Source organism: Pogona vitticeps, chromosome 9 (assembly GCF_051106095.1).
Source record: "Pogona vitticeps strain Pit_001003342236 chromosome 9, PviZW2.1, whole genome shotgun sequence".
NCBI lineage: Eukaryota > Metazoa > Chordata > Lepidosauria > Squamata > Agamidae > Pogona > Pogona vitticeps.
In genome coordinates, this window is record NC_135791.1 from 8,954,324 (window position 1) to 8,976,155 (window position 21,832).

General features: G+C 43.6%; 1 protein-coding gene across 1 annotated transcript; it reads left to right on the plus strand.

Annotated features, from left to right (window-relative positions):
• The first annotated feature begins 91 nt into the window (after positions 1-91).
• Positions 92-20,821, plus strand: LOC110089891 (cathepsin L-like peptidase). The gene is made up of 11 exons (XM_020813266.3): positions 92-223; positions 2,502-2,561; positions 4,339-4,431; positions 5,164-5,336; positions 5,904-6,144; positions 7,046-7,238; positions 9,148-9,341; positions 11,388-11,479; positions 13,561-13,722; positions 16,774-16,963; positions 19,185-20,821. The coding sequence occupies exons 1-11, from the start codon at positions 166-168 to the stop codon at positions 19,367-19,369; spliced, it is 1,641 nt and encodes a 546-aa protein (XP_020668925.3). The 5' UTR covers positions 92-165; the 3' UTR covers positions 19,370-20,821.
• The last annotated feature ends 1,011 nt before the right edge of the window (positions 20,822-21,832 follow it).

Consider the following 21,832-nt stretch of genomic DNA (forward strand, 5'->3'; position numbering starts at 1 on the left):
ACCAGACCCTTCCCACCTTAACCCACAAAAATGATAGTACAACCCCTAAAACCTGGGGATTTTTATTGGCTATAGGTATCTCAGGCAGTTTTTTCTCCGTTATTGCTTGGGATTGCCCTCCGCTGTGTGGAAGAGGGGAAGCAGAGCATACAGGAGGGTGCAGAGATGGGGTCTCTCAAAGGGATGTTCGCAATCCTTTCCATTTTGTGCCCCCATTTTGCAGGTAAAACCAAATGTCGATTTTACTTCCCTTCTTAGATGCCAATTGATCTCAGGTTAGAAATGCAAATATTCTGTTTCCAAGTTTTATTTTCAAGATAACCACGCAACAAGAGTACAAGCGATAGGTACCAAAATGAACACATCCAATCTAACCCTTTCTAGCCTGCTTTACTTTTTTTTTTAATGAAAGAGCTACAAAGGGAGGTGGGATGCATTCTTATTAGGATTCAGACTGTTGTTGAAGTGCTTTATTTACCGCTTTACCTTTTTTCTTTTGGATATAATCATGTTTATTGTGGTTCTATAGCTCAGTTTGATTCTATCTGTTTGGGCAAGAATGGAGACGATGGGGTCTTGTCCAACTACAAATAATGGACTCTGGGATAATTAGCTGTGAATGGTCCACTATGCTTATTTTGCATATATTTAAACATGAACCAAATTGTGACAGGCTGTACCTTTCATGTTTCATTGCCATTTGTCTGTTCCTGCCCACATTTCTTTTCTCTGTTATGTATCCATATCTCTGCCAAGTGACACTGACCCTGCTTCTGATGAAATAGATTCTGGTCTATAAAGGTTCATTTCATAATCATTTCCCTTTCTTAATGGTGCCACCATGCTCTCTGATGCTTCTGCATTCATATTTTACGATTCCCCCTGGGCATATGGTGAACACAAGTGACATGGAAAATTAGCTGATGTTAACTAAGCCGTTTTTAGTCCTGGAAGGGAGACTTTCAACCAGGGGTTCGGTGGTAAATGTTGAAGTGTATGTGCTCATCATGAGAGTCCCCACAACCAAGCCCCAAAGAAGACTCCAAAATATAAGCGAACTTGTTAATCCAAAACAACAAGCTAATTCTAGAGGTTTTCAACTCCATTACCCTTTTGTAAGGCTAATGGGTCTTAATTTCTCACTGATGACCAAGCTATTGCCAAATACTTTCCATGACATGGGCATATCGTTGTAGTTAAAATCTGTGCCCCTTCTACTGTGAGGAATGCAGCTGAGCTCCGAAGGGGTGGGCAGATAACACTGTTAATCAGAAAGCCTCAAATCTTGTGTTTCAACTCTGAGTTCTAGTAAATCTCCCTACCCATGTCAACTTGAATTCCACGAGGAAAGAATTTGGGGGTATGTGTAATTCATAACAATATGCCCCCACATATTATCACTACGTTTGTTGTGATCTTTATCTTGTAGCCGCTGCAAGCAAAGTGTTGGACCCACCGTACAACAAAGCCTCATTGTGCAAATGTTGTTTTCCTGCATTTGGAAGTATATCCAGCCTAAGGAAAGAGAGGCAGCCTGCACTAGATGATTATTTAATATATTCTAAGCCAAAAAAGCAAGTGTAACTCTCTGTCACATACACAAGCAAAGCATGCTGCTTATATACCACTCTATAGGGCTTAAATAAATAAATAAATAAAAGACTCTCTGGGCAGTTTACAATATAATTATGCAGGCTACATATTGACACCCACCCCCAGCAAGCTGAATATTCAGTTTACCAACCTCAGAAAGATGTAAGGCTGAGTAAAGCTCGAGCCAGCTACCTGGAACTGAACCCAGGTCATGAACAGAATTTGGATTGTAGTACTACAGTTAAGCACTGCGTCACAAGGCCCCTTGAAATTAGGCTGGATAGAAATTAAGTTAATTGATCTTAAACCCCATTGAAATCAATGGGATGAGTTTGGGTAACTCATGGTTTGTGCCCCATCACATTAAAAGGGTACCAAGCACAACTGTAGCGGTGTCTGATTTTGTACACAAGGGATGGGGAAAACTGGATTCTCCAGACATTTTGATTACAGACTATAATGCCCAGAATCCCTCGCTGGCCATTCTAACTAGAGCTTCTGGGAGCTGAATTACAAAACTAGAGAGCAAAACTGCTGTTAGTTACATTTGTGCATGCATTTGTGTGTGCAAATAGTCTGACAACAATGTGCCTTTATTATGCAATGGTAATCTAGATTAAACTCGTTATTCTTTGAGTCCTTTAGAATTAAGCACAATCCTCCAGGTAATACAGTATTAGATTGCCACCTGCCATTCAGTGTTGAGGAATGCTGGAAGTTGCAATCCACGAGATGGTTTGCCCCTCCCCTCCCTGAAAGGATTCAAAGGATGTCAGGGTTTAATTTTGGTTCTTTAAAGAAAAATACATAAGTGCAGCTGTTACAGTATTTATCTCCCACCTTCAAGTTAATATTTTCCCCTCCAGCTAAAATAGTTTAGAATGATTTTTTATTTTTCTCCTTTTCAGAATCAGAAGATGATTATTTATGGAAGTTGCCTGAATTTGGAGATGTTTATCATGTCTCAGGTAAACATGGAACATTGCACATGCTATGCAGCATGGACAACAGAAGGATTATATTGATTTAAGTGCATTTATGCCACGCAGTTATAGCAGAATAACAGCAGATGAACTGGCATAGATTCCTGTTACCACTTCCTCAGATGCGTAGTTTGGTAAAGTACTATTGATTCTCTGCTAGAGAGCTCTGTTTTTATTTACATTTATTTTATTTATTTAAAATATTTTTATTCCGCCTTTCTCTTTAAAAAAGGGACCTAAGGCAGCTTACATCATTAAAAGACAATATTTAAAGCTAAAACCAAGTATACAAATATTAAAAAAAATAACAAACAAACACCACTCTGAGAAATGGTAAACAAAAGCAACACCAAAAAACACGTTCAAAGCGGTCAGGTACAACCATCCATTTAACAACTCCCACTCATGGAGTCTGTCACTCAGGGAAAGCCTGCCTGAAGGAAAAGGTCCTTTTCTGCTTGCAGAAGGACAGCAAAGATGGGGACCAGCCTGGCCTCCTGTGGGAGGGAGTTCCAAAGTCTGGGAGCAGTGACAGAGAAGGCCCTCTCTTGTGTCCCCCACCAGACGCCCATGTAGAATGTGTTACAGTAATCCAGTTGGGCTGTAAAGAAGGCATTTATCGTCGTGAGCAGATAAGACCTCTACAGGAATGGGCATTCTATTGCATTCCTATGAAATACTGCATCGGCTCTCTTTAGTACTTCTCTAGAATTCTAAGTACCTTGTGAAACTATAAATCTCAGGATTCCATAGGTCAGAACTACAACAATTAAAACATTATCCATTCACGATAACTGTGTAGTAAACACCTGCATGCATGGGTGCGTATGTGCGCGCGCACGCACACACAACTGTGGCAAATAGTCACAGTAAAAAAAAAACACCTCAGCTTAAGTTAGCTAAATGTAAAGCTAGAATATCCATTTTAATACATCCTGGCATGACTTTATTTCATATGCAAATGACCAGCATGTACAGCAGTATTTATCAAAGCTTGATTTCAGACTGTGGAAAAGAGATGAAGAAATAAATAATAATTATATATATTTGCAGATTGAACTAGTATATTTTTGATACCCTAGAATGGTAATGACATAGATGTCTTGTTTATTTTCTTTTTATCCCTCTTTTTCCCCCCTGTTCATTCCCCTTTCCATTGGTATTACTTTGAAATTCTTAAAGTTTCCAGTAGTTTAGTAAGACACAGATGCATGGAAGGGACACCTCATATACAGTGATGCCTCGCAAGACGAATACCTCACAAGACTTGCAAGGTGAAAGCGTTTTGTGATTTTCTTGGTGACTTGTAAGACAATTTTTTCCCCCTATGGCCGTGCTTCGCAAGACGAATTTCCCCCTTTTTTGTTTTGTTTTAAATCACATAACTATTAGTACCGCGCTTTGCAAGACAAATTTTTTGCAATGCGACACGACTCACAGAACAAATTAATTTTGTCTTGCGAGGCATCACTGTAACATGTAATTGCTCTGAGTCCATTAGACCGATCTTGTCTCTGTAGGCAGCTTCAGGCAGGGCAGAAACCAGACAATTAACATGATGCTCAAGTTCAACCTATCACATATCCCCCGGTTTGTAGGAAACCTACATCTTTGTTCCTCTGTTCCTGGCTCTGCATGAACGAGAGCCATGCAGTGGGGCCTGCTAATGTGTGTGGGAGGCAGTCTGCCTGTGTCCACCAAGCTGCACAACCAAACTGAAGTCTTCAAAAATGTGCCTCAGCTCCATGTTTCCATTTTGCAGGAACTCTCAGGATACCCTTTGCTGAGATCGAAGAGCCGTTTGAAGCTTGGTACAACTTGACTGTAAGGAAGAGCCGCATCCAGTATTATGATGGTAGGCAAGATGGAATGACGGGCCTGTGAGACCGATGGGCCTCCTCCTTGACCAAGCAAACTCTCCTTGAGGTCATGCTTCGCTTCATGCTTTCAAACTATCCTGACATAAGTTGGCTCCTTGGTCTTTCTCCTGGTATCTCCTACTACTTGGGTGGGTAGAATGTAGCCAATGGACTGCCGGTGGTCTCCAGCGCCATTTGTATAGGCTGCCAGCACCTCTGGGCACCCCCAGCCACCCATTTTTGCAGCAAAAACATTTTTGGTAAAAAATATCACCTTGTCCCCTCTCAAGGGTATGCACATAAATTTCCCCAAGTTTGAGAGGGGGCACCTGCGTGTCCTCACAGTATCCCTCTTTACTTATAAAAAAGACCCATTTAAAAGCCTAGTTTTCAAGTTGCAAAACCTCTTTGTAGTGACCTGTGCAGTTGTAAGGGTTTAATAACCACTGCATTAATTAAAACAAATCAACATGCAATATATATATTAAAACAAATCAATATATATATATTGATATATATACAGTATAGCATTTTGTATGATAATAGTGTCTGCACTTTTCATTATTTGTAGAGGGGGGCTTGGAACCAATCCCCTGTGGATACAGGGGTCCTGCTATACAGGAACAGGGAATAATTTCCCCTTGGAAGCAGAATTAAAAAGAAAACGGAGTATTCCATTATTTTTTTATCCCTTCCTCAAACTATCCTTTCTGCATTCTGTGATTCAGGACAGGTTGTCACCTACCAGATGGAGACAGTGGGTCCATGGGGTGCCAACTACAAAATCACCCCAGAGACCACCGAAACAGAGACGAATGTGAGAAAGTGCTTCCGAATAAATGGCACTGCAGAAAGACCTGCCATAACACAGAGTGTCTTCCCTAATTTGGACGGATTTAAGGTGAGTCTTCTACTTAAGTATTCTGGAAAAGGCCAGAAAACAGGGCGCCAGTGCTTTTAAAAGAGACATTTCTCGTGGCTACATTTTGCGACACCTAGGAGACAATAGAAGAAGAGGATTACTGCAAGAGGTCCCGACAAGGGTGGTGGGGAACACAATTGATTTGTATTTTGGTGTATGTATTTTATGTTGTAGTATATATTTATTATGTATTTATTATGTTTATAATAAATAAAATAAAGAAAAAAGAAAAAAAAGGAAGCATCACAACTAAGGACTAAATCCAGTTGCTCATCCCAGCCAGAACAGGCTGATTGAATTGGGTGGTAAGTGAACTGCTACATGGACGTAGTGGGTCTTCTGTAGGTGGGCTTAGCCATTGCATTTAAGCCTATGAAGTATTTCTCTTCCCTCCAGGCAAAATGGCTGGTCTCTGCCTTGTGTCCAATCCAGGCCCAGCATAGATTAGTAAGAGGCCAGCCCGTTTGAACCTGAACTCTTATTGATTCTTCTAATTTGGCTGCACTTCAACCACCTAAGCTTTCTCTTTTCTCTCCACCTCTCCAGCTGGTAAGGACGGAGTTCTACAAAGGACTTGCCTGCGCAGTGTGGCAGAATGTGTCCTACTGGGGCAACAAGAAAAACGTTTACACTCTGTGGGTAACTGCTTCCGAAGACCACCCAGTCCCGGTCCACTACGAGATGATGGGTGTCAACAACCTTATGGGTTCTCATTATGACAAGTACAGCGTTGATTATCATGGCTTCTCCCACAGCTTCTCACCCAGCATGTTGAACCTGCCAAAGGGTACGCCCCCCTTTTAAAGGAGCCTTAATGTTGTGTTTTTAAAGGCACTCAAGTCCTCCTCAAAAGCTAGAATCCAGAAAGGAATATCAGCCCACATACGGCAATAAACTGGATATTATTGAAGTAGGTGGCTTCCAGCAGTAGATGTCAGGAGATAGCAGCAAGGTGTTGAAGAACACCTTGTGTTCTTCAACACAACTTTGTGACACGCAGCCAATTAGGCACTACCTAAGCTAACGTGACTTCTAGTGTGTGGTGGTGAGGGTCTCTGTGAAATTCAGCTCCCAGTTGAAGGTGTTCCTTCTTGATCTTTGCTTCAGGAGGCAAAATATATTAGTGGGCTTGGCTTCTTGGGGGCATGAGGAACACAAAAGACAGAGGCATCTTTAACCCCATGGCATATTTTGGTTGTGGAATTCATCGCCACAAGATTTTGTGAGGAGCCTATTAGAAGGGTGTATCTATTAAAAGTTTGCTAGTGTGCATAGTATATATACAGCCCCCTCCCAGACGGCATCTGTTATATTGGATAATATCCAGGTTGTTACTACAAGCAGCTTAAGAGCCGTTCTATCCTGGCAGTATAGGCCATTGAGCTCCATGGTACATATTTCTTACTGGAAACTGGAAATGCTCCTTTTCTGGGACTGCAGGTCTTCTCTGCATGGAATTTGGGGAACAGTAGTCCTAAATACAAATTCTTGATGGCATACAGTAGGTTCAGCAAGTAAAACAAAGGTGTACACCATCTGAAATGCAAAGTCTGAAATGCAAATGCATCAAGAAATATTGTGTTTGATTATTTCCTCTTTTTTCCTCTCTTGTGACTTCCTTGATTGCAATGTGCCACAAGCATTAATGCAACTTGAAAGCCTTGTTCTCACTTCATTATAATTTCCAGAGATGGATTGTGAGTGGCCTATGGGACAAGAAGATGAGCATGCTATCCTGGCCAATCCCATGCAAGATTTTGTCTCAAGAACACAGGACAGAGGCCATAGAGTCTTCCACTATTACAGGAAGATGTACCGAAAAGAATATAGTTCTGAGAAGGAAATGGAACAAAGAGCACACACCTTTATTCACAATATGAGGTAATATGGGAGGGTTTAGAGAAGTTCCTGAGCATCTTCTCACTGATCCTTCCAAAGAACTTGGTAGTATTTTTGTGTCATCCTGATCTTCAAAGCTAAAGGCAGGAGATATATAAATAATGGAATGAGTAACCACAATAAACCGGGTACCATTATGTATGGACTTGAGAGCTGGACCATAAAGAGGGCTGACTGCCGAAGAATGGATGCTTTTGAATTGTGTTGCTGGAGGAGACTCTTGAGAGTCCCCTGGACTGCAAGGAGAACAAACCTATCCATTCTGAAGGAAATCAACCCTGAGTGCTCACTGGAAGGACAGATCCTGAAGCTGAGGCTCCAGTACTTTGGCCATCTCATGAGAAAAGAAGACTCCTTGGAAAAGACCCTGATGTTGGGACAATGTGAAGGCAAGAGGAGAAGGGGACGACAGAGGACGAGATGGCTGGACAGTGTCATTGAAGTGACCAACATGAATCTGACCCAACTCCGAGAGGCAGTAGAAGACAGGAGGGCCTGGCGTGCTCTGGTCCATGGGGTCACAAAGAGTCGGACACGACTTAATCACTAAACAATAAAATTTGTGGCGGGGGTGAGGATCCTCAGATGTGGAGACTGATTTTGGCCCTCTGGGGCTCCTGCATTACATCATTCTGTGGTACTTTGCTAGATTTTGTATAGTTTCCTCTCCCAACTCCTAAAGTCTGAGATACCTCTCTTAAGATGTAGTTTGTTCCTATGTGCAACCTCCTCTAAATGTGCCATCAAGCCACGCCTGACTGATGGCGACCCTGTGGACAAGCAATCTCCAAAATGACCTGTCCTCAACAGCCCTGCTCAGCACTTGCAGATTCAAGCCTTAAGGAGTCAATCCATCTTGTATTTGGGTCTTCCTCTTATCCTGCTGCCTTCCACCCTTCCCAGAATTATTGTCTTTTCCAGAGAATCCTCCCTTCTCATAATGGGCCCAAAGTAAGAGAACCTCAGCTTCAACATGTTTGCCTCCAGAGATAGTTCAGGCTTGACTGGATCTAGGACCCACTTGCAGTCCAGGGTGACCACAAAGCTCTTCTCAAACACCACATTTCAAACAATTTGCCCCCCATCAGCATTCTTAACTGTCAAGCTTTCACACGTATACATGATATAGTTATTGAAGTTTAAGCAACAAAATTGGAATTTTTTCACTCCTCCCCCCCTCCCCGGTGTTGTTTTTTGGCCCACCCAACACCGAGAGGAAGTGCACAAGGAACTCTTTGTAATCTGAATTTGGTCATCAAACTAAAAGAGTTTTTCTGCCCTTGTCGTGTACCAAACTGGAGTTATGGCCGTATCCAGCTGTATCTTGGTTTTGGTCATATTTTAATTCCCAACTCAATACCAAAGCATCTTTTTCTTTCTCTGCAGGTCCATCTTCACTAGCCTGAAAGCCCCTGCAGATATGAACAGTTTTTTAAGTTGCCCAAGTGTTGCTAAGTGGATTCCCAGTGAGGTGTAGTGGATAGAGTGATGAACTAGGATTGTGGATAACAGGGTTCGAATCCCTGCTCAACCATGGATACTGACAGGGAAAGTGTAACTGGTAAAACCAGTCCTTAAATGAAGCCCTAGGAGGGTTGCTATAAGTCAATTCTGACTTGATTGCACAGAACACACACAGAGATGTTGCTCATGGTTGCTTTCAGGGAATTTTGAGAGATGTTGGGTTTTATAGGGTGGGATTGACACAGAACGTTGTTACTTAGAGATACTGTACTCTCTTAGCCCAGGGTGAGCAACCTGTGACTCTTTAGATGTTGTTTCAATATCACTGGCATCCATTCTGACAGCCAGCAAGGGAGAATGAAGTCCAGTTACACCTGAAGGGCAATGTGCTAATCTTCAACCTGCACTGCATCCTTTTTCTTTTTAGGTTTGTCCACTCCAAGAATCGAGCCAACCTGCCCTTCAAGCTGGCCCTGAACCACCTGGCGGATCGCACCCCGGAGGAGATGGCTACCATGAGAGGACTTCTGCCAGACAAGACCCCCAACAATGGAGAGCCTTTCCCCTTAGAACTATATTCTGACATCATCCTGCCCAAAAACCTTGACTGGAGACTGTACGGTAAGTGACCGCATCACGGTATTTGTTGTGGAGTTTGGAAATATTCATTTTTTGGAGGACAAGTGCAAAATCCCAGCATGGGTTTTTGGAGATCAAAGTCAGAAAAGGAACATTTTCAAGCTCTTCCCCCCCTCCCCCTTTGGCCTTTCGATATCCACCCCACACCCTGGATTGTGTGCAAGATAGCCAAGCCCTTTGTCTCCTGTTCCAAATGTCCTTGATGACTTCACCCTTCCAGGTCACTCGGAGATAAATGCCAATGCACTGAAGGCTGGAGACCTTCCATGTTCCAGCTCCACGCTGTTCACACCATTCCGAGGTTCCTGGTTTTCTCACAATACTCTACCCTTTCTCTGTTACTGCCATCTCTATGGGATGGGACTTGGAGGCAGGGTTTTATAGTGGCTCCAGACCTCCCTGTGGGCTCCCTCAAGGTTGTGGTTTGCCCCTTGTGTTATTTAACATCTACATGAAACCACTGCTTTTCTGGAGCTTCAGGTTTTGGTGTCACCAGTACTCAGATGACACCCAACTCTCTCTCCCCTTGCCATCTAAATCCGAGGAAGCTGTTTCTGCCCTAAATCAGTGTCTGGTGTCAGTAATGGACTGGAATAAACTGAAACTTAATCCAAACTAGACAGAGGTGCACCTGGTAATTCACAAGGCAGATCAAGGAATTAGGATGCAGCCTGTGCTGGATGGGGTTGCACAGGTGCGCAGCTTGGGTGAGCGCATGGATTTCTCTCTGAGCCTGGATGCCCAGGTTTCAGTGGTGGCTTTTAGTGTCTTTGCACAGTTAAAACTAGTGTGCCAGCTGCGCCTGTTCCTTGAGAGGTCTGACTTGGCCTCAGTAACACATGCCTTATTTACATTCCGACTGGATTACCGTAGCACTCTTTATGCGGGACTGCCGCTGGAAAGTGTTTGGAAACTTCAATGGGTCCAAAACATGGCAGACAGATTGCTGAATGGGGCTGGTCACAGGGATGACAGCACCCCCTCCTGGTTACAGCAGCTCTGATCTGGCTGCCGATCCGTTTCTGGACAGAACTCAAAGCGCTGATTCTAACCTATAAAGCCCTAAATGGATTGCATCCAATTGATGTGAAGGGCTGTGTCTCCCTTTATGAGCTCGCTGGACTGTTAAGACCATCAGGAGAAGCCTTCCTCTTGGTCCCCTCACCTTCACAGGTAAATTTGGTGGGGACATGAGAGCCTTCTCTGTCACTACTCCCAGACTGTGGAACTCCCTCCCACAGGAGGTCAGGCTGGCCCCATCTTTGCTGTCCTTTCACAAACCTACAAAGATCTTTCTCTTCAGGCAGGCTTCCCCTGAGTGGCTAGATGCCTAGGTGAGGTTTTTAGATGGACTGTTGTGCCTTTACTGCTTGGAATGTGGTTTTGCGTTGCTTTTGTTGTCATTTTTAGTGTGGTATTTGTTTGACTGAGGCCAAGTCGCGGGGACGTGGTGGCGCTGTGGGCTAAACTGCAGAAGCCTGTGCTGCAGGGTCAGGAGACCAAGCAGTCGTAAGATCGAATCCACGCGACGGAGTGAGCACCCATCGCTTGTCCCAGCTCCCGCCAGCCTAGCGGTTCGAAAGCATGCAAATGCAAATAGATAAACAGGGACCACTTCGGTGGGAAGGTAACAGCGTTCCATGTCTAAGTCGCAGTGGCCATGTGACCACGGAAGATTGTTTTCGGACAAAACGCTGGCTCTATGGCTTGGAAACGGGGATGAGTACTGCCCCCTAGAGTCGAACACGACTGGACAAAAATTGTCAAGGGGAACCTTTACCTTTACCTTTATTTGTTTGACGCTTTTTAGTATGTGTATCTTTAGCTTCAAATATTGTCTTTTAACAATGTAAGCCATCTTGGGTTGTTTTTAAGGAGAAAGGCTGGGTAGAAATATTTTGAACAAATAAATAATGAATACATCCTGCCTTTGCTTCTGTGTAAATCTGGTCCTGGTTGTGATTTTTGAGAGCTCTCAACCATAATCCTCTTTGTTGTTCCTCCCTCCCACCTGCCCTCCCGAACCAGGTGCAGTAACACCAGTGAAAGACCAGGCCTTATGCGGTTCCTGCTGGAGTTTTGCTACCACCGGGGCTGTGGAAGGAGCCCTCTTCTTTAAAGTAGGAGAAGAAGCTTTGTGAAGTAGCCGATGGTGGTGTGATTTTTTTTTAAACGAATCTCATTTTCTTCGTGATAGAAAATCATGCTCAAGGGCAAAACTAGATTCTCCGTTATTCATTCGTTCGTTTTACGGCTCAGCTGAGAAGCAGGGGGGAAAAAACACCTTGCCTTCAAATGAGAAATGTTCCTGTCTTTTCTGCGTCCCTAATTTCAAAGCTGACTTTCTTACTGACTCTCATGTTCTGACACAAATCTCACCAAGGGTGCAATCAACCTGGGTGTTTAACAGGAGGCAGACATAGAGGTGGGCCCCTGATCATCCCTCTCAAGTAAAGAGGCAATCAGGAGAGTTTATCCAGAGGTGGGGGATGATTCAGGATTGTGGGTAGACCGCTTACCAAATCACACACATTCTGGCTCAAAGAAACAATATTTATTTAAAGAAGGAGTTTTCTTACTCTGGTCTCTTATCTCCTAGGTAGAGATGGGTATGAGCCTCAGTTAGGACTGTTTGTGCCAGTTCATCAGTGCACCACCTCAGGTGCCACACGTTGACTCCCCCACTCACCAGCTGGCACACGCTGCTCTTTTCCAGTCACAGCAGGAGCATGGATTTCTCTTGTCTGCCTCCTCCAACAACCGCCCACTCAAAGGCGGTGCTGCAGGAATCCCTGCCCCTCCTTATCTGAGTGGGCGGCTGCCAGAGGAGGTGGTGAAGGAAAGTCCATGCTCTTGCTGTGACTGAATGATCACGTGAAGAATAGGAGATAAGTGGCTGGTGAGTGGGGGTAGCCAGTGGGGGAGAGGAGGGAACCCACAGCACCTGTGATACCACACCAACAAACAGACACAAACCTCCAAACTGGGGTTTGTGCCCATCTAGGGCTGTTGCTCCCATCCAGTTCCTGGCTCCTTCCAGCCATTCAGGATTTATCTAGTGTTTCCTGATACTGTTATAAGGCACTGCCCCATTTGCCTAGTGGACCAGCCATCACTGAAAAGTGTAGTTAGATCCTTTAAAAAAGGTAGCCCCAGATTCTAAAATCCATACTGGGGTGGTATGTTTATTAAGTCAACCAAAAATGGAAGCTCACTGATCTAGTCTGCAGCAAGATGTTAGGAAAGTAAATGGGGTGAGGGGGAAGAAGAGGAAGGTTTGTTCTTAAGACATTGTAGTCAGACTTTTTTACACATTGAGATATGAGGAGGGTATGCAGAGAATCAAATGAGGTTCATTAGGGGAAACTGATGTTAGATTTTTTTTTGTTTTTCTACATATACAGTGGTGCCTCGCTAGACAGTTTTTTCGCTAGACATTGACTTTTTGCAATCTCTATAGCAATTCGCAAAACAGTGATTCCTATGGGGGAATTTCACTGGACAATGTTTGGTCCCTGCTTTGCAAACTGATTTTCACTAGATGACGATTTTGACAGCTCCCTCCGTGCTCGCAAAACAGGTGTTTTCGGGACCTAAGCTTTGCAAGACAGCGATTTAAACAGCTGATCAGCGGTTGGCAAAGCGGCTTTCCTATAGGCAGTATTCACTAGACAATGACGATTCTTCCCCATTGGAACACATTAAACTGGTTTCAATGTATTCCAGTGGGGAAATGCTTTTCGCTAGACAATGATTTCGCTAAACAGCAATTTCAGTGGAACGGATTATCATTGTCTAGTGAGGCAGCACTGTATACCATCTCATGGTGTTTTGTAGCAATCTCTGGGCAGTTTACAGCATGCAAGCAACAACTGTACCCCCAGCAATTTACTGGCCTTGTAAGGATGGAAGGCTGAGTCAACCTTGAGCTGGCTACCTGAATGTATCAGGATCAAACTTAAGTTGTGAGCAGAGGCTTTGACTGCAATACTGCAGCTTAACCACTGCACCACAGGCATTTCATGTAGAATAGCCCCTAGAGTTGCAGGGAAATGCAAAATTTGAAATACTTTGTCCTCCGTCGTTGACAATACAAGTCACAACAGTAAACTAGCTGTGTTTTGCCATTGTATATTTGACCAGTACTTAAATGAACCATTGAGCTTAATCTTTGTGCCTCCTCCTCTCATCAACCATCCAGAGTGGACAGCTGACCCCCTTGTCCGAGCAAGCCTTGATCGACTGCTCCTGGGGCTTTGGGAATTTTGGCTGCGATGGAGGCATTGCATGGCGGGCCTTTAAATGGGCGAAGATACATGGCGGCATACCAAGTGCTGAATCCTATGGGCCATATAGCGGTCAGGTAAGCAAGGTGCCTCCTGGGTCCAAATTTGATTTATTCCAAAGGATCCTTTTCTCATTCTGTCCGTGCCACACTGGAGCAATCCCTCAGATAAACACTCCAAGACATCTTTATGCAATGTAACTCCCATTGAGGTCACTGGGGCTTGCTTCCAATCTTAGATAAATGATTATCAGACATGTTAGGCTTGGTGCCACGGCTATTGGGATTATTTCTATGGAGAAGACCCCACAGCAGAAGTTTCAGTAGGGCTTAAACCCGCCTAATTGTCTCTAGACTGTGACCTTGACAGAGAAAATAAATGCTTATAGTTTTAGAAAACCCATTCAGGGGGAAAGGCTCTAATGTGTCAAACTTTTGGGTGTACGAGTCTGTTCAACTGTTTTGGAGAAACCCTTTGATTCTGCCTCTCTCGGGCTAGGAGGAGGAAGAAGTTACCTGCAAGTTACCTGGAAAAAAGTTTGCTAACTTACATGTAGATCCTAATACAGAGGGAAAACAAGCTATTACCTTCTAGACCTCATCACATCACTTTCTACTTCTGTTCATGCTCTATTCCAGCAGAAAAGTCATCAGTAGCAACACATACAGTCTAAGCCCAAAATCCTGTCAGTTTTACCATACATCTGTTGTACCCATTGATGCGCCTTTCTTGCCATTGGTGCAAGGGAATATCCAATATCTCCTTGCACAAGCGGAAGGCACACTGGTAGGTAGGTAGGTAGGTAGGTAGGTAGGTAGGTAGGTAGGCAGGCAGGCAGGCAGGCAGGCAGGCAGGCAGGCAGGCAGGCAGGCAGGCAGGCAGGCAGGCAGGCAGGCAGGCAGGCAGGCAGACAGACAGACAGACAGACAGACAGATAGATAGATAGATAGATAGATAGATAGATAGATAGATAGATAGATAGATAGATAGATAGATAGATAGATAGATAGATAGATAGATAGATAGATAGATAGATAGATAGATAGATAGATAGATAGATAGATAACCATGTTTCCCCGAAAGTAAGACCTAACCTGAAAATAAGCCCTAGTATGATTTTTCCAGTATGCTCATAATATAAGCCCTACCTTTCCTAAATCCTGCTGTTCTTCAGCCAGCAGAGCATGTTCCTCTGCCCAGTCCTTATTTAGCAAATGAAGAGGATGCTGCTTGTCCTGGATTTGCAGTTATTCCAGCATGGTGCAACTCTGATGTGAGATTAGCAAGAGAGAAATCCTCCATAGGAGTGTCATAGTCTTGGATGGAGCCTTTATGGTCAGTGGCACAATGTAAGATGGAATTCATAATATATGATGATACAACTTCTTCCTTCTTGCCTTCCTTCCTTGGTCCAAGGAACAGTGTGATTTTCACTGCTCTTTCCAATCATTTAAAGGGATCCTTCAAAAAACAGGTGTCTTCCCCTAAGTTCTATATAGCTTTCTGATTAGCACAATTCCTTTTACCATGTTACATCCAGTAACATGCAAGGAAAAGCAAGTTGACTCTCCAGCAGCAGAAAAGACTCCTGCTTTTGCAATTTTTAACTAAAGTCTTTACATTTCCTCTGGTACCAATCACCAGTTTCACAGCGTTTACCCCAGCTCCTTCTGCCCTCTGTGCTTGTTTCATTTACCGAATATCCAGACTTCCAACAAAAGACAAGTTTTTTAATGAACTGATATTAAGGCAAGTTCATGAGTTATCTCACCGTGCACCAAATGCAAAAGCAAATGAGGACAGGTCCACTCGTCAGAGGGAGATGATTAAAGGAAGCCAGATTTTGGCTGAATATGAGGAAGAGCTTCTTAGCTGTTAGAGCTCTATGATGATGGAATCAATTACCTTGGGAGGTGATGAGCACTCCAATGCTGGAGGCGTTCAATTGAAGAATGGCTGTTTCGTATATAAAATGGTGTTGACCATATCAAATCCTGTCTCTCGGAATGTAATGAAAGCTTTAAATAATGGTAAACAGACTGAGCAGAAATACTTAAAAACAGGTGCTAAAATTCCACTAAAGCAGCAAGGAGCAAAGACAACATAAGATAAAGTTGTTTTGTTTTGAATATGCAACCTTGGGTTTAACCAGACAGAGCAAAAAAGCATGTGTCCGATCACAATGGAAAGGATTGTTTTGCAGGAAGTGATGGGTCTTAAAGTGACCGTTCAGTTGGTCAGGGAGTTGGTCCAGGTCCCACGCCTACTGGCAAAGAGGTCCAGTTGGGACACAGGTCAGCTGGATTGGGTTGGGGTGCAATTTCCTGCATGTTGTGTGATCACTGGGAAATAGATCACACTGTGAGTGGTCTGAACTATGATTTGTTTCCCTGTGTGATTACCCTGAAACAAAGCAGAGATAAAGTAAGAAGGACAGCCATCAGCCCCTTCCAGCCAGTGGCCAAGACTGGATGCCACATTGCGTTGAGCAGAACCATCTCCAGCTCGTGCAAACCTAAGGTTTAATTGAAATAATATTTAATTGAAATAATATTAGCTGTGGGTCCGATGGCAATTTTAATTGTATTTTAATTGTATTTTAATCATTTTATCTTTTACTGTATTGAGTTTTAATTGTTGTAAGCCGCCCAGAGACCTCTGGGCAGTGCGGGCGGCATATAAATAAATAAATAAATAAATAAATAAATAAATAAATAAATAAATAAATAAATAAATAAATAAATAAATAAATAAATAAATAAGGTAAAGACTGAACAGAGTGCATGGGGTTCTTTGCCCACAGAACCTTCACGCTTTGTGTTTGGCCATAACTTATTGAGCGTTCAGCCTGGAGGAAGCTGGTGCATCACAGCCTGTCCCAATTTGAAGAGACCCTTGTCCAGCAGGCTGAGGCAAAGAGGCAGACCCGAAAGCAACAAAATCAGGGAGCTGGACAGGGGACAGATTGTCATCAGTGTGGAAGCGATGGTCACTCTTGAATTGGCCTTCTCAGCCCCACTAGATGCTGTTCCAATACCTCCATTCAGAGCACGTTCCTATTGTCTCTCAAGACTGAAAGATGCCTAATCTAAATTGTCCTAAGTGCCTATGTGTTTCTTCTCTCTCAGAATGGATACTGCCACTACAACCAATCCAAATTCCTAGGTAACATCTCAAGATACATCAACATCCCTTATGGTAATATCACTGCCTTGAAACAGGCTATCTTCAAGAACGGACCTGTGGCTGTGAGCATTTATGCCTCCCCCAAGTCATTCACATTCTATGCCAATGGTGTCTATTATGACCCTGAATGCGGTAAGTCTCATAACATATCAATTTTTGTCTGCACTTCATCCCTTTCCTATTATTCTAATGTGCTGAACAACCTGGTTTTGTAATGTTTCTCCAGAGCATCCTCCCCCAATCAGGGCCTTCCAAATGTGCAACACTAAAAAAAAAACCCGCATTCCCAAATAGCACAGACTGCTGGACAGCTCAATGGTTTTGGCTGGGGAGCCAGAGGTTGGGAGTTCGATTCCCCCCCTGGGCCAGCTGGACTCAGTGATCCATAGGGACCCTTCCGGCTCTGCAGTTCTAAGATTATTGTGATCATTGGGAAAGATCAGTCATAGCCATCTAAATGTTGACTGCGTGAACTAGTAGTTAACCAGCAGTGAAGAACAAGTGAAACTTGCAGCCAAATATTGCAGAGCGTTGCTCACTGAGCCAGCCAGCCATGTATTCTTTTGGAATACCCCATTCCACGCTGCCTCTTATGATGCAAGATAAAGATCTCTGGCAGCACCCTCAATAAACTACAGTTCCCAGGATTCTTTGAGGGAAACTATGTTCATTTCACTGATATAAAAGAGATACAAAATTTCTTTGTGGTCCTATATCTAAATTTTAGGGTAACACGGGGATGTAGAACTGTCAGACCCCCAGATTTTTTGGACTAAAGCTCCTGCAATCCATCCGGCTCTGCATCAATAATAAAAATCTAAAGCCTTCAGAGGGCCAAAGATCCCCTACCTCTGATGTGTTTCCATCTCCTTCATGTTCAGACTCCCAGTGCTTTGCTCCCCTCCTCACCCAACCTGGATTTCGTTTATCAATGAGGAAGTTCAGTGCAATTTTATCCTTTTTATTTCTTATGCTGGGCGACAGAGCTCTGTCACTAGGTGGCACCTTTGGCTTACATCAAAGTAATTATTTCCCTCACCTTTTCTATTTTATAAGACTTCAGCAAGAATCACGCTCTGGACCAGTGGCCACTGTTGTTTTGACTACGAGCTTTACCAGACAGGCATTTGCCCCACTGTTTGATGGGACAAATTGGTCCTGCCTTCCTCCCCCTGGCGATTAGATGACATAATCTTTAGAGTGAACCGATCCGTCCCCAGGGCATTCCTTCCTGCACCTTTCTGAGGGCTTCTACTTTTTTTGATATGGGTAGGTTCACTTGGAACAGACCAAGAAATTTGACTTAGGGGACAGAAATGGACAGCAACTCAGAGTGTTCTGTGAAGCCAGAATTTGTCCATTGCAAATGCAGGCTTCAAACAACTGAATAGACATTTGTACATGTGAACATCACCAGTCAGTCAGTATAGAAACCAAATGTTGTTGTTGTTTAGTTGGCAAGTTGTGTCCAACTCTTTGTGACCCCATGGACCAGAGCACGCCAGGCCCTCCTGGGTTACACTGCCTCCCGGAGCTTGGTCAAAGTCATGTTGGTCGCTTGGATGACATGGTCCAACCATCTCATCCTCTGTTGTTATATTTGAGTACATTTTTTCTTTAAGTCATTGTTTCCTTACCAGCATTGAAGAACAGACTTGTATATAAGGGATCACCCAAATGGAGCATTTTTCCTACCCTCTGCAATTCCAGTTGTTGCTTCTGGGTGCCCAACGAGTGCAGACTTTACCAAGGTTTCTGTCCATATTTAGTCCCCAAACTCCACTTCTTTTCTCATTAACAAATCAGCCTATTTTAAAAGAATGGTTCAAAAATATTTCCAAGAGCTGAAAGCAAATAAGCTCTCTATTGTGGAGGCTCACCTCACTGATACTTTACTTTGATAGCAACTGTCTTAAAAGTGGCAAGGAAACCATTTAAATTATCTTTTGTGCTGGATTTTTTTTGTTTTGTTTTGTTTTTTGCTTGTTTGCTTGTCTTTTGGTACAGGATTAGCACCAATATTGGAAGTTTTAGACTCAAGAAGCTCTTGCTGCTTCAATTCTTCCCTGGCACAAGGTGAAACTAACCAAGTACAGTAACGGTCTAGAAATGTTGGGTTAAAACTCCCGGCTTTATCAGTCTTTGTCGTTTTTTCATCATAAGACATGAGGTGAATTTGCACACCTTCTACAGTCTTCAGATTTCTAAATGTCTATCTTAACTTTTTGAATTTGTGGACCAGTGATTCTTAGGGGACCAAAAAGATCTACAAATTGAAAGCAAGTTATTCCATAAAGAAATGGTGCTATAAATCACCTCATTCACTAATTTGGCCTCTCTTTTTTTGCAACAGGAAATGACACAGTCTTGAACCATGGAGTACTGGCTGTAGGCTATGGTGTCCTACATGGAGAGACCTACTGGATCATCAAAAACTCCTGGTCCACCTATTGGGGAAATAATGGCTACATTCTCCTTTCCATGAAAGACAATAACTGTGGGGTGGCCAATGCTGCTCTTTACCCTGTTATAGAGTAAGAGACTACCAAATGAGTTGGGGGGGGAGAGTCCTGTCCAGCTGTTGTGCTTTTAACAGTACAGTGGTGCCTCGCTAGATGATGATAATCCGTTCCACTGAAATCACTGTTTAGCGAAATCATTGCCTAGCAAAAAACATTTCCCCATTGGAATGCATTGAAACCTGTTTAATGCGTTCCAATGGGGAAAAATTGTCGTTGTCTAGCGAAGATCGGCCATAGGAAAGCCACTTTGCGAACTGCTGATCAGCTGCTTAACTCACTGTCTTGCGAAGCTTAGGTCCTGAAAACACCTGTTTTGCAAGTGCGGAGGGAGCTGTCAGAATCGTCATCTAGCGAAAATCAGTTTGCAAAGCAGGGACCAAACATTGTCCAGCAAAATTCCCCCATAGGAATTACTGTTTTGCGAATTACTATAGCGATCGCAAAAAGCCAATGTCTAGCAAAAAACCTGTCATGCGGGGTAACTGTCTAGCGAGGCACCACTGTAGTGTAAATCACTGGTTCTTAACCTTGGGTTACTCAGGAGTTTTGGACTGCAACTCCCAGAAGCCTTCACCACCAGCTGTCCTGACTGGGGTTTCTGGGAGTTGCAGTTCAAAAGCATCCGAGTAACAAAGGTTAAGAACCACTGTAGCGTAAATGCCAGTGAGTAGATGCCTTATAGCATTTGCATATTTGAGCTATTGCTGTAGGCACATCTAGGGAGCTGGTTGAAAAGATCGACACCCTATTCTACAGTGAGTAATATATGAGAATACAGAAGAACCCCAGTAACGGAAGGATCAGTATCCACTGATTCCGTTATCCATGGTCTGAAAATATTAAAACTATTAAAAGAAAAACCCACAAAACATATATTTCTAACGATGAAGTTACCAGAATTTGGCACTAGAGGGAAACAGAAACCATGCTATGTATAGTGTTTGTTGTTATTATTATATTATATTATTATGTTATAATCTGCATTTTTCAGCATCTGCTGTGGGGGGAGGCTTGGGATCAATCCCTCGTGAATACAGAGTTCCTACTGTATAACACAGCAAATGGGGAGACTATAGAAAAGAACCATAACTCTGTAATAGAATGCAAGCTTTACACATGGAAAGACGCAGGTATGATCTCAGCCTGTTAGGACCCAGGTGAGCAAAGACTGGTTGCCCAAATGTCCTTGAAACAGAACGGCCAGGATTCCTCAGACTATTTACCATTGGTTTCTGAGAATCCAACAACCTTGGAAAGTCAACTCTTTGGCCACTCCTGCACTAAAAGGGAGGGTGAAAGATAGCTCTCTGCCCAAAACATAGAGATTTACTGCCTGCCACTGTTGACAATACTGGGATACCTTGCTGGATGAAGAATATTATCTGGTGTAAGGCAGCTTTCTACAGTTGTTATTTTCCATTATATTCTGAGATGCTATGTTTTCAAATAAAAAAAAGTATATCCCTAAGTTTTTTGTTAGCTTGAATCATTATTATTTATGACCTGCTGGTTTGAATGGCATGAGTTAGTATTCAGTGGGTCCAAAACGCTGCAGCCAGATTGTAAACTGGGCTGTTTACAGGGATCACACAACCCTTCTGTTACAGCATCTCCACTAGTAGTTGAACTGCTTCTGCCTTCAAGTCAAAGTGTTGGTTTTAACCTATAAAGCCCTAAATGTCTAGGGTCCGAGCTAACTCAAGGACTGTATCTCCATTGATGAACCTGCCTGGGTGTTACGATCATCAGTGGAGGACCTCTCATCAGAGGTCCATTGGGTGTCAACATGGGAAAGGGCCTTCTCTATTGCTGCACGTAGACTCCCTTCTACAGGAGAGCAGATGGCCCCATATTTGCTGTCCTTTCACAAGGAGGCAAAGACCTTTCTCTTCAGGCAAGCCTTCCCTCAGCAAACCTTGGCATGACTGCAGAAGGATGAAAACAGCAGCCTGTGAGGCCATGCAGACTGCCTGGTATAGACCAGGATTGGTTCAGTAGAGGGAGAAGGTTCAGGTACTCTCACAAGATTGAGTAGACACTCTCTCATCTGGAAAAAGCTCACTTTGTGGGACCAAATATTGGACTGCGGGTGACACATCCTGTGGCAAACTTTCTTCTCCCACATGTTCATTCACTGTCCCTTCAGGCTCATGGAGCAGCACCCTGTCTCTCACACAGCTTGCTCTTCCCTTCAATCGATTTCAGGAAGGCCAACGGCTAGGGAGAGAGGCTAGAAGCAGCAGCAACCATGTCAATTGCATGGGGAGCTCCACAGGCAGCTGGCAAGCCTTCAGAGCAGGAGAGAAGGTATAACACCACCTTGTTGCAAGGAGGGACCTCCCCATGCCAGGCAGTCTTGTTCTCTGGTGTGCTGCAGGAGCAAAAAGCCAGACCCATGTTCCTTGCAATCGCCCAGGGCTCAACTAATTCCCAGAACTTTAAGGTTCTGCTCTGTCCCTGTTAGCAACATGAAAAGGGC

Bases quoted from the DNA above. Each gene is read 5' to 3' on its own strand.
- LOC110089891 (XM_020813266.3), top strand. From the start codon at position 166: ATGGGGTCTCTCAAAGGGATGTTCGCAATCCTTTCCATTTTGTGCCCC. The intron at 2,562-4,338 runs GTAAACATGGAA...TCCATTTTGCAG, and splicing joins AGATGTTTATCATGTCTCAG to GAACTCTCAGGATACCCTTT. The intron at 9,342-11,387 runs GTAAGTGACCGC...CTCCCGAACCAG, and splicing joins CCTTGACTGGAGACTGTACG to GTGCAGTAACACCAGTGAAA.